The sequence below is a fragment of the Talpa europaea genome (assembly GCF_964194135.1).
Source record: "Talpa europaea genome assembly, chromosome: 14".
Lineage (NCBI taxonomy): Eukaryota > Metazoa > Chordata > Mammalia > Eulipotyphla > Talpidae > Talpa > Talpa europaea.
In genome coordinates, this window is record NC_140082.1 from 18,818,584 (window position 1) to 18,831,134 (window position 12,551).

At 49.9% G+C, this 12,551-nt stretch overlaps 1 protein-coding gene across 2 annotated transcripts in view; it reads right to left on the bottom strand.

Moving 5' to 3' along the window:
• Positions 1 to 3,076: 3,076 nt before the first annotated feature.
• LOC311184430 (uncharacterized protein KIAA1671-like) overlaps positions 3,077 to 12,551 on the bottom strand; it is a gene marked incomplete at both ends in the record, with an annotated part of 80,953 nt that continues 71,478 nt past the window's right edge. For both annotated transcript variants that reach the window (XM_084254457.1, XM_084254456.1), the window contains 6 exons: positions 3,077 to 3,155; positions 3,472 to 3,614; positions 4,794 to 4,918; positions 5,899 to 6,067; positions 8,655 to 8,910; positions 12,041 to 12,159. In XM_084254457.1, the coding sequence (XP_084110583.1) occupies positions 3,077 to 3,155; positions 3,472 to 3,614; positions 4,794 to 4,918; positions 5,899 to 6,067; positions 8,655 to 8,910; positions 12,041 to 12,159 (891 nt within the window). The remainder of the gene's footprint in view (positions 3,156 to 3,471; positions 3,615 to 4,793; positions 4,919 to 5,898; positions 6,068 to 8,654; positions 8,911 to 12,040; positions 12,160 to 12,551) is intronic.

Here is a 12,551-nt window from a genome sequence, read left to right on the forward strand (position 1 = left end):
GGTGACAGGGTCAAACAACTCTACTGCTCACGGTGGCCAAAGCTTGGCCAGCAGGGCCGGTAGAGAGTCAGGGAGGGTCTTTCCGGGTCTATCCGTGATCTGAACCACAGAGCTCTCAGTTGTCTTAACCTGGAGAAACAAGATCGCTCTCCATTCCCACTCCAACCTAGAGAAGGAAGCAGTACAGGATAAGGGAGGAAGAAGAGATAGAGCAACAAATGGAGACTCTGAGAGACAGCCAAGGAGAAGAGAGGTATTTTTTGACACCATTTACAGAATGGACTTATCAAGATTTTCACCTCTTGGGAAGTCAGGGGTGGGGTGCAGAGGTACATGCCAGTGATATCCTTGCACTGAACCACGAGGATACTCAGCCCCAGACCCCCCTACAATCATGGCTGCCATACAAACTACCCAGGTATCTTCCTCACTGATGGGCGTCTCCCAGGACGGTTGGCACAAAGTTTACAGTAACTCTAGGAGGGGTGGGTAGTGGTGCCTTCCTGGCGCCTTGGACTTCAGGGGTAGAGGAGGCTGGTACTGGGGGCTTCCAAATCAAAGGACAGAGGAGAATGTCTACAGTTTGCAAGGGTCTTGGGGATTCCTAGGCATGAGCTTAGAGTCATCAAGAAAAAGAGATAAGGCAGGTCTAGACACTTGGTGGCCTCACATCCAACACCTCTGTCTAGAGTCCCCAGCCCAGGTGGCTCCTGTCCATAGAAGAGCGCTCAGCAAGCTCCTTGCTTCCTGCATTTAGACATAAAGAAAGCACCTGATCAGGTGGAGTTGGGGTTGGGTACAATGAAGAGGTGAGAACGAAAAGAACTCTCATCCATGTGTTCATTCTGAAGCTAATCTGGACTAGTTCCTCCATGCCAGCAACTCAAGTCATGATCAAAAAAAAAAAGACTCTGGAGAAAGGTTCTGGGGGCCAGTCTGCTGTTTGGGTGGGAAAGGCACTGCCATTTGGGCTGCAGTTTATGAACCCTTGAGATCAAGGGACAAAGGTCACCCCCCCCCCCGCAAGAAATCAGCGCTCAAATGAAAAGAAACCAGGAAAATATATACAAGGCAGGTAATCCAAATTTTTAAAAGGCTTGGGTAGGGACAAGATAACCTGAGATGATTGGATTCTTCAAACTATTCACACATCTCTCCTCCTACTCTTCAACGTAAAAACATATATACATACCAAATCTCAAAGAAAATTGGCTGGATTATTGCTATATCCCCTTCTCAAGCAAACAAAATTGACATACAGCAACATAGGTCATCTATACACACGGCCGCACTGGAAGGACAGACACACTTGGAAGGAGGGTGGGTATGTTTGAAAATCACAACTGCTGATTGTTCGAGAGGGACAAGAAACATGCTGAGAAGTAATCAAGCCCCCCCCGCACCTGGTGCTACTGACTTGGACCAAAATGACAGCAGGAAACAAATAGCTTCTTCTTTCTTGGAAATGTCCTTTCAAAAAAGACCCCAGCCTGAGGTAAGGGGAGAGGTGCTCCCACAATTCAGATGTCTTACAGAACCAGGGAGACAGTCCAGCCTCCATTGGTGCTTCTGGAACCACTGCCAATGTCCAAGGCGGATGGAATCGCACATTTTTACATTAAAAATAAACCACCCCCATGGACAGTGCTGGGCAACTTGACGTCTTTCTCCGCCTGAAGAGCTTCTGGGGAGATGAGCCAGTGTTTGCAGGGGATGGTGCAGCTGCCCGGATCAGGGACAGCCAGAAGAAGGGCAAGAGCGCCAGCAGGTGTTCTCAGTGACCGACCGGAGGGCCCAGCCAGGTAACCAGGGGCGGGGGAGGCAGCGCAGCAGTGTGGCCTTGTCTTCGGATTCTGACAGTTAAGGCTTCTGTTAAGTAGACGTGGCAGTGTCCCCATCTGGAGAGGAAGGGACAGTCCTCGTGTCAGTAGAGGGCTGGGAGTGGAGACATGGGGTCTGAGAACTTTTTCTGTGAGTCCCCAAGACAGCCACAAACTGTTATTTTTTTTTTTTCTTGCAAGATGGGGTGAGGAGATGGTGGGCAGCTGGCTATAGTGGAAGGTAGGTTCAGGCTCAGGTCAGTCTTGGTTCTGAGACTCAGTTTCCTCAAATGGATTTCTGGAGGCTTAACTGACATACTCCTATCCTACACTAAACAAAATAAACACAGGCTTTGAGTGATCCCTTCAAAAGACCCCTGAGTATAGATTTGGGAATCCAGAATTGGGGGGGGAGCATTATATGTATTTATATATACATAGATGTATACGCAGATGTATGTATTTAAATACATACCCATACAGCATGCACACATATATGAAATATTATGTAGCATGTGTTATGTTCATATGAATTACACAACACCGCCATAATTAAGCCCACCCCATACCTGCAATGTAATGCATGGATATTCATATGAAGTGGGGAAAACTACAGTCCCCACAGAATGACATCCATGTACATCAGGTCTTGTGACTAATGAGTGATGGAAACGCTTTGCTTTTAGAACTTTCTGGCTGGCAAGTTTGTGGATAACGGATGGGGTCTCCTGTGGGCCTCAGGAGTCAGGGCAGCTGCCTCGATTCCCTCCTCCCTGGAGTGTGGACCTCAGGGGCCTGTGCCCAGGACCCATGGACAGCACTTTATGTGAGCCCTGAGGACCCTCAGCACCATGGGCACGTTACCCCATTGGTCAGGCAGGAAAACTAAAGTTGAACATGTTCCATCATTTGGGACCTACAATGGGACATATCTAATTGCACGATTTTTTATCATTCTTTTCAAATTAACTCAATTGTCCAGGTTCTGTATGAAAGCAGAAATTGGGCGCTCCAATGAAGGTCTCCTTTTTACAAAGCGGGCATGAAGAGACAGTGAGGGGGTTCACCAAACAGAACAGAGCCCACTTCTCTGACTCTGGACCCATGTCCATCCTACCACCCCGGCTGCCCTACAGTGAGCGAGTCTGTGCCAACCAGGCTCCCTTTGTGGGGCTGAAGCTTTGCCTCCCTGTCCACACTGCCTGCTCCTGGGGGGCTCTGTCCAGGTGCCCCAACCGAAGCCCCTTCATACCTGCTCAAGCTTGATTCTCATACAGGCTTTGCCTCTTCTTGGATTTCAGCTCCTTTAGCCACTGCGGGGAGGGCTCTTCTGATCTGAAACCACAAAGCCAGCGTGAGTCAAGGGTGAGCCAGATGGAGCCCTCCTCGTGGGCAGGGCTGTGCAGTACCAACTCTCCGTGCCCAGGCAGGGAGGAGGGAACTGAGGCAGCTGCCTTGACTCCTGGCTGCCTGGCCCTCTCTTTGTGTATTTTAGATACCAGAGAGCCCAGAGCTCACATCAATGAAACCTCCTGCTAGAGGAAAAAAATAATGTTGAAACTTTCCTTCTATTCAGTCTAGGGAAGCACCTCCCAAGCCGTGAACCCCGGGTGTGGCAGGGGATGAGCCCTCATCCCCAAGACAACCTCACCTCTCATCCTTCTCCATGCTGGAGGGCAGTACCCGATTGCCCAGCACCCCAGGCTGGAAGGGGGACTTGGGGGTTTTGGGCTGGGGGGCCCAGCCGGGGGCTTCGCCGGGATTGTCCACCTCTGGCCTCTTGTGCAGCTGAGCCTGTGGAGAGGAGAGAGCCGCGTCTGTCAACTGCCCTTGTCTGGGGACAGGTCCCGTCAAATATCAGTGTTGCTACATGGTGACCAGGGGTGCCAGCATCTAAATGGACCCAGGCAGGAAACACCAGGACAGCCGGAGATGCTACCTGGCCTTGGGGGCGAAAAAAATTTCAGGGGAGCTTGTAAGCCAAGTAGCCATGACCAAGAATCCACATGATCTCTGCCTCAAAGTCACTATCTGCGGTGTCCTCAGCAGCGCATGGTCTCCTCGGCTCCCTGAGCAGCCTGGGGTGGAGGTCACGGCCCTGTCTTACAGACTGAGGTGCAGCTCTTAAGCGCCTTTCTCCGGTGCCCATACAATAGATTACAGGGAATTTGACTATCAGATTCCCACAGGAAAAATGCACGGTGGATTTGGTATGCAGGGAATGGAATGACTAAGAATTCCACTGTGTGCCCAGAATTCCCAAAGGAGGGGGATTGGGGGGCAGTAGGGGGTATTTGTCTCCCTGGCAAAACTGGAACAGCCTCCAAAAACGGAAACACCAGCACTGGGTCCGCTTGGCAGCTCTGCGCCCGAGTACCCGGCATTCAGACCCTGTAGGATCAAGGTCCATGACATGTTTCCAAAGTAGAGACAGTCTGTCCCCATTTAACACAGCAAAGGTCCATGGGTCAAAGGTCATCTTGCCCAAAGTCATACTGTCTTTAACTGTGGGATCACCCAGGGTGGCCCAAGACCCACTCCAGGGCTCTGCAGACCTGAGGTTGATAGTGGACTCTCAGGCCCTTTATAGATGAGCACCTGGAGGCCTAGCTACCTGTGCTCCAAAATGAGCACAGGTTTGGGGGGTCCAAGAAAGACAAAACAGAGATTGAGAAACACAGGGCACTGGGGAAATCCAAGTAAGTTGGTGGCGTGGCTCTCAGCACTGTGCCTGTTCCTGGTTCTGATTAAGGATGACGGTCATGGAGGCACCGCCAGTGGGGCAAGCTGGGGGACTAGCACGTGGAAACGCCCTGTGCTATTTCTGCAACTTCTTGTGACTCAAACTATTTCAGAAAAAGAGAAGAAGGGAAGGTAGGAGGGAAAGAAGGCAGGAAGCAGAAGGAGGGACATAAGGAGGGAAATAGCCCTGAGACCCGCCGAGTTAAGGGCAGCTCTGGGCTGTGTGGTTACCTTTAGCACGGCCGGGTCCACGCCTGGAAACATGGGCAATCTCTGCGGGTGGCTGCCAGGTGTCCTCTCAGCTCTGGGTGGCTTCTCCTCCTCATCGGACTCGTCCCTCCTGGGGGATTTTTCTTCTGTGTCAAAGAAAAGGGCATTGAAGTCGTCAGCAGCAACATTACCGAGTGCATGTGCCAGGCGTGGGCACTCAGCCCCTGTGCGGGCCTCACACACCCTGCACGGAAGGCCCTTGTCTCAGGCAGGTAAACTCAGGTACCTGCCTCACGTTCTTCACTACTCTGCCTGTTGCTGGAAGAAGTGACAATGAGCCAGGATAGTCTTTCTCTCCTGGGAGAGAGTCCCATTTGGCCCAGGTTTTGAAAGCACTGAATCCAAGTCACTAGACCACCTGGGGGCCTTGTTCAGGTTTTGATAAAGAAGTCAAAGAAGTCTTCAGAGAAAAACACAGTCTTAAATTCAGCAAACAAAGACTGGAAATAAATGAACTGATCTTTCAACTCAAGGATCTAGAAAAGACCAGCAGGGCCTCCCTGGTGGCACAGGGGTTAAAGACACAGCGCTATGAAGTGATCACCAGCTACTGTGGCCTGAGTTCAATTCCCAGCCAGGGAGCTGACTCACGTGGTGCAGCAGGCCTCTTCTCCAGTCTCGCCCGCTGCTCCCCTCAGCAGTGTATTTCAGTAGATTCGCCTGTTCTGCTCCCCACTCTGTCTCTGGTGAATCCTCTCATTCCCTCCCCCCTGCACCTCTGGCCTATTCCCCAGTTCTTCCATGCATAAATAAATAAAAATAAATCTTCCAAAAAAATAGAAAAGAACAGCAAACAAGCCTAAAGGGAGTATAGGGTGGATATAATAATGACAAAAAGAGAAATGTGAAATCCTATTAAGTTGTGTCTCTCTACTTCTGACATGTAGAGCCCCAATTAATATATCTACCAAAAAAATTTTACCTAGTTTGTAACAAACTGTGCAGAATAAGAAATCAGTTTCCCATGTAATTGTATTTGAATGTCCTACAGTTTTCAAAGTTAGAAAAGTTCTTCCCAGCGTGTAACCACACCCTCCCCGCCATAGGGACCCATGGAGAGGTGTACCGGTCGAGTCCTTGAACATCCACATGCTGTCCGCCTCCTCCTCCAAGGGAGACCTGCTGTCCGACTCGATGACTCGACTGCGCCGAAGGGCAATGGGAGCCCGTCGGCGGTTTCTCTTGCTGAGCTGCACCCGGGTTTTCAGGACACTTGAGTCGAGGACTGAGGTTTGCTTTGGTGCAAAAGGGAGGAAGAGGGAAAAAACAAGGAACCATTAATTGAGGCCCCACCCAAGAGAGGGGTACGTAGGAGATACTATTGAGGTGCTAACAAGGACACTGTTGCTGCATTTTAATAGTGACCTAGACACCCTAAGCCTAAATTTCTCCATGAAATATACCACTTAGACTGATGACAAAAATCCTGGCACATGGTGGACACTCCGTGGAAATGCTTTCCCCCAGGATATCACCTGAGCATGTAAGCTAGAGCAATGCCAGGTACATAAGGAATTCAATAGATGTTTGTTGAATGAATAACTGAAAACATCATCTAACTCAATCCTCACAATAACCTTATTTATACAGAGTCCATGAACTGAGAGGTCTCAGGGTGGTTCCTCTACAAGTCAGGGTGCAGGTGAGAGGGGGTGCATCAATGCACTAAGCACCAAACACTCTGAGCACAGGTGGCTGGAGGGTCAGTGATGGTTTCCAAGATCACTGTCTTCCGAAATGAAAGGGGTGTGTGGTGCAGAGCCCTCAGGTGGACCCAGCAAGGAGAAAGGGTAGCCACTGGCTCAGTGATCTCCTAGGAGATGGAGGTGAAGAGCTTGGAGTTCCAGGTTCAAATCCCAGATGCGTAACATGGAGTGTTGAACTTCAGCTCTTAGGGCTTGGGTTTCCCTGTTTGTAAAAAGGGGTAATAAAGCATCCCCATTTGAGGGTGGTTGAGAGACTCAGAAGCCAGCCACGGAGAACCCTGGTTTCACGTGGTGTCTGACCAAGGCTCACAGCAGAGAGCTGGGCCCACAGGAGCTCCTGGCTGGCCAGCTCATGTTGCATGAGATACTGGTTTCCTGCTCTCAGGTCCACTCTGGAGAATTTCTGTTGCCCAAGGCTTTTTAAGTTAGCCATGACAGGGGACTCTCAGCATATTGTTTTCCAGAGTTGGTAAGCGGTAGACACCCTATCGGGATAGGAGGGAGGAAGCTAATATTTGCATAGCTGCTTCCCAAATGGGTCATGATGGTGTCCAGTGCGGGAGACACAGAGATCACAAAAGATCTACTGCTCCAAGAGAAGGCCCACTTCTCTGGTCAGATTCTCAGATGCAGAGAATGTTGGAGGGAGTTACACCAAGGGGCAGGCTTGATGGGGGGTTTGTCCCGTTTCCAGCCCCTAGAAGCCTCAGGCTAGCAAGGTCATAATTCCTTAGTGCCTTATCTCCTCTTTCAGCCGCCAATCAGCCCCCTGGGGAGATCTAAATCATGGAAGGCATCACACATAAACCTCAGCAAGTGCTAAATAAGCAGCTGGGCCTGTAATTAGGGACACTCACATTTGAGTCACTCAGGGACCACTTCAGTTCCCTAAGCTGCAAGTGGGGCAGGAATTTTTGCCTCTTGGTTTATTAGCATGCACATGGGGCAGGGCCAACACTCAGTGACCAGTGGCTATTGATACTGCTGCTGTTGTTTACAGTGGGCACTGAGAAGGAGCTGCCTAGCATCAGGAAGGGGCATCCAGTAAATTGTGCTCTGATACAGTGACATCATGAGCATGGAAACCAGAGCAATATAAATGTTTGTTGAATGAATAACTGAATATATCACCTTGTAGTCCACTTGGAGAAGTGGGCATGCTGGGTCATGTTTATGTAGTGGAGTTCCCCAATGGACATTGAACTTGACTCTTTCCCCATCTCTGTGCTTCTCCAGAGGTGCAAGCAAGTGATCTTGACCATACTTGGGGATGAAATCTCCTTTGAGGTCCTAGAGGGAGCTGCCTCCCCAAACAGTGGCAGTCTGAGGTGGGGGGGGGTGGGATCTGGTTAGCCATCCCTAAGAGTGTGGACACAAGACGTCACCACTGAGAGAGAAGGTTTGATTAGATTTTGCATCATTTAGATGTTGCATCCTCAGGAGAAAACTTTATTGTCAAGGAAGGAAAATAATGACATTCCCATATTTCAAGGGATTAAAAGGAAAATCCGCCTGAGCCCTGGGGCATGGGGCAGGATAGGTGCTAGTCTGGAAGGGGCTGAAGCAGGAGACATTTGGGAACTAGAAGGGCTGACTGCCCATGCCTGAGGGGCTCCCCTTCCTGGAACCATCATAATCCATTTACAGAGAGACTTGGATGCGCTGGCGTCATGGACCCTAATCAAGACCCATGGCACCCAGCAGAATCAGTCTGAGCAAACTCCAGCATCTGCACGCCTGGAATCACAAGTCACAGGCAGACCCTCCAGGGCTAAGAGCAGACTTTCACTTACCTGACAGATGGGCTCAGATTAGCTTTCATTTGAACACGTGATTGTATCTGACACTGTGAAACCCGCAGTGCTGGCTACCCGTGATGAAAAAGCCGAGGCTCAGAGAGGTGAAAACATGTGCTCTAAGACACGCAGCTGGCATGATAGCTTGATGTCTGCCAAGCTACCTGCAGACATCAGCCCTATATCGAAGACTGTGCCCTCTGTGCCCACCACAACAGCCCCAGACACAGATTCTACCCCAAAAAGGGGCAATTCACCAGAACATACTAGCATGACTCTTGAAATGGCTGTTTTACACATGCTCCCGGTTACCAACTTACGTCGATGAAGGAGAAGTCGTCTACCCTCGCTGCAGAGCCGGCATCCGGTGGGGGCAGACCGTCTGTCCCATCAGTGGACTCCAGGTCAGTGCTGGAGCGGTCCACACTGGTGCTCCGCTGGTCCCTCAAGCAGTCGTGTGGGTCCCCCACCGAGGTGGGCTCCGTTTGGGAGGACAGCGAAGACAGGCGGCTGCTGGGGGGCTGTTTCCGCACCGAAGCAGCACTGCTGTCTGGGGATGGGGACTCAGGGGCCAAGCTGTGAGAAAGGAAGATCATGCAAGTGCTTTTAGGGAAGTGAACTTCACTAAAGGAGGTGGCAGTAAGCAGGGTGTGGGGTTTGCTTTATAAGCCAGGAAACAAGAGACGAAACACCCAGTAGGAGAAGCCCTGGGGGCACAAGATGTGCCAGCCTTGGTGCTTCTTGCATACCTGGACAAGTGTGGACTGGGAGGAGCCAGTCCTGAGCCATGCCAGACCCTTTAAGCCTGAGCTGTTCAGAACAGGAGTCGCTGGTCACTTGTGGCTCTTGAGCCCTTACATGGTAGCGAGTAAGAGCTGAGATGTGTGTGAGTATGAAGTACACACTGATTGCCAGTACTTTGAGTGGAAGAAGAATGTAAAATATCTTGTTAATTTTTTATATCAATTACACGTTGAAGTAATCTATTTTGGCTCTATCGGATTCAATAACATTTCTATTTAAATTGTTAAAATTAATTTCATCTGTTTCTGTTTACTCTTTTGATGTGGCTACCAGAACATTTTAATTCACATGCCTCAAATTTGCAACTAGCATTATATTTCTGTGGGGCAGTGCTGAGGTAGATCAAATAATTACCAGCAGGGGGCAAGGGTAATCCCATCCATCCATGCATTCACTCCATAAAAATTTACCAGGCACTTACTATGTGCCAGGTGCCCTGAGAAAAACTGTCACTTTATCCTCTCCACACTCCTATGATGATTATCCTGTGATTCTATAACCCTTGCAAATCTACAAGGTAGGACTGATTAACATCATGAAGTTAAATATTGACCTTGGGAAAAAAAGAGGAAACTGAGGCACAGCGATGTGAAGTGCCTTGCCCAAAGGTCAGAACTGACTCCAGAATCCATGCCCTGGAGCCTTTTTGATTTCTAGAATTTCTTCTCACTACAATGGATTCAAGCATCAATTTGAATATTGGAACCACATCAGATAGAAAATTTATAAGTAAAACAGGTCATTAAATTAAGAGTCTCCCCTGCAAAAAAAAAATAAATAAAACAGATTACAAAATCAACAGCACAGCAAAGCCTCCAGGGCACAGGGACCCCCTACCCTGAGGAAGGTGGTGGGGCACACCAGACACCACCCCCATAGGAGGATCTGCCCTGATACCCCCACACTGCACCCCTGAGCAGAACCTTCAGCCCAGGTGCACTGACGTTTCACTCCAGGAGCACAACCATGCTTTCTGTCTGCTCTGGAATGATTGTATCACTTGGAAAAGACACAATGTTGGAGTGTGGAGTGGGATGAGGCCACATCTACAAGAAATGAGGGATATACCACTCAGCTGGCAGCAGATGGCACCACTGCCCAGGACGGGAGATTTGCGGATGGCCCTGAGGGGCGCTGCAGTGCCTGTCGGAGACACAAGGGGGCACCCCCTGACAGGTGAGGGCCCAGGTCCTGGAGGCAGGTCTCACCAGGCTCTCGGTAAGAGCTGTGGGAATTCCCAGAGAGAGGACAGGCCTCCCAGGGTCACACACAGTGATAATTAAAGTCGAGACCCAATGCTCTTGTGGGGAAATTTGGGTTCATTTACTAAACACGTATCACAGTTTAGGAAGAAAATAAGCTTTAGATATTGTACAGTTTGCTCAGCTTTTTCTTTTACTCATTTTCAATTCTACCAATCTCCATCCAACTTTACCACCCAACAGTGACTGCTACAGGATATATTCCATTAGGTGTACGGGGGATGGAGAGGGGAGACCTGGGTTTGAGCTCACTTCAATTACATACACATAGTATCCCTGGGCATGATACCCACAGATGAGGAAACTGAGTTACACGGGAAAGACATAGATGGTGAGCAGCCATGTGGAAATGGAACCCAAGTCACATGTGCCATGACCACGTGCTCCCACGGCCCTGTGAGCTGAGAGCCTGGTGGGTTCCACCTGGGGGGGCCAGAGAGTCCCCAGTGGGCTCCATCCCACCCAAGAGAAGTGATGAGCAAAAACGATACATAACGTTCCTACTACAGGCCAGAAACTACTACGTAGTTTAACGTAGTAGTTTAACGTAGTTACGTTAACTTCTGCACAGGTTACCTCCCGACAACCCCTAGCTATGGGGGGTTCTTCAGTTTTTACCTGATATGGGGAGGCGCAGGGGTAACAGGCCTAAATGTTAACCTATTTAAGTGCTTAGCACATGTGATCGATACACCCAGGCTGTTTTTGTAAGTGGCACTCCCTTCCTCTGAGGTGCAACATAAAATCTGGGGAGTATAATTGACACACCCCAGGCCCTACAGCCAGCATGGGTGGAGCTGGGACTCAGACCTGCCTCCCTCCAGAATCCAGGCCACAGTCCTAACTTCAGGCATGTGCCTTCCTCATAAATTCCCTCCCAGCCAGGCTGACAAATGAGGGCCCTACAGGCCATTAATATTAAATATAGACACAGCTTATAAAGCAGAGTCTTTATAAGTATGTCCCTAAATGCACGCACAGATGTATTTTCAAAGCCTAGAAAGACACACAACAACAATAACAAAAAATAATGAAAGTTATGACTGTGTGCTGGGATGACAGGTGGTTTTCATTTTCTTTATAATCTTTTTTAAGCTAGTAAAATATGCGTAACATTAAACTTACATTAGGGACACTTAAGCATATTGGCAATGGTGCACATCCACCACTGTGACATCACTCCAGAGCAGCTTCAGGCCCCACAAGGAAACCTGCTCCCCATTAGCCGACACTCTCTGTCCCTCGCCCCCCAACCTGACAGCCACTCATCCACCTTCTGCCTCTGTGGATTTGCCTGTCCTGGATATTTCATATATTCTTTTCTTAGTCATTTTTGGCACTTCCTAAACCTTTACAGCAAGAGTGGCTTCCCCAACAGTGACACACAACATAGCTTCATTATAACTTTGATGAAAAAAACAAAATCCCTCCCATTGAATGAAATGATGAAATGAAGTGATTAAAAGTTATTAATTAAAACTTGATGTTCATTCGTGTAAAGTTGTCGTTTCCAAGATACTACGACGTTGAGTGAGGACTTGTAGAGAAACCAGCAAACTACAGGCAGGTGAATCATACTGACTCCCAGCCCACAGCCTGCCCTCAGCCCGCCTGCAGCCCGCCCGCAGTGGGGGCCCTACCTCTCCCCGCTCGGGTGCTGCTCCGTCCACGTCCCATACTGGCTGTTGGCTTCCTGCACGAGGGTGTCAGTGTCCTTGGCTTCGGGGGACCGCCTGGAGAAACACTGCTTCAGCTGGTCCTACAAGGACAAGGCAGACAAGAGAGGTTTCCATCAGGGGCAACACTCAGAACCTCGTGCCACAGACACACCACCCTCAGCTCAAACCCGCCCGTGCCTTTCTCCTCTCAGAGGTGGGCCCAAATGTCTTGACTGGACACTAGCGTGACCAAGTGTCTGGGCCTGCCCAAGGCATCAGCAGATGCAGGACTGTCATGAGCTTGCAGGGGTCACCTTTCCTGATGTGCCGATCCTGTCGGGCGCCAGCCCTGCCCCTCCTCTGGGCCCATCTCTCTCTATCTCACACCGTAGCCAGGCTGATGGGCTCCCCACCCTCCATGCTCCCAGACTCACCAGCCTAGCTCGCCCCACTCCCATGCACACCCCACGCTGGGCTCCCACCACCACCATTC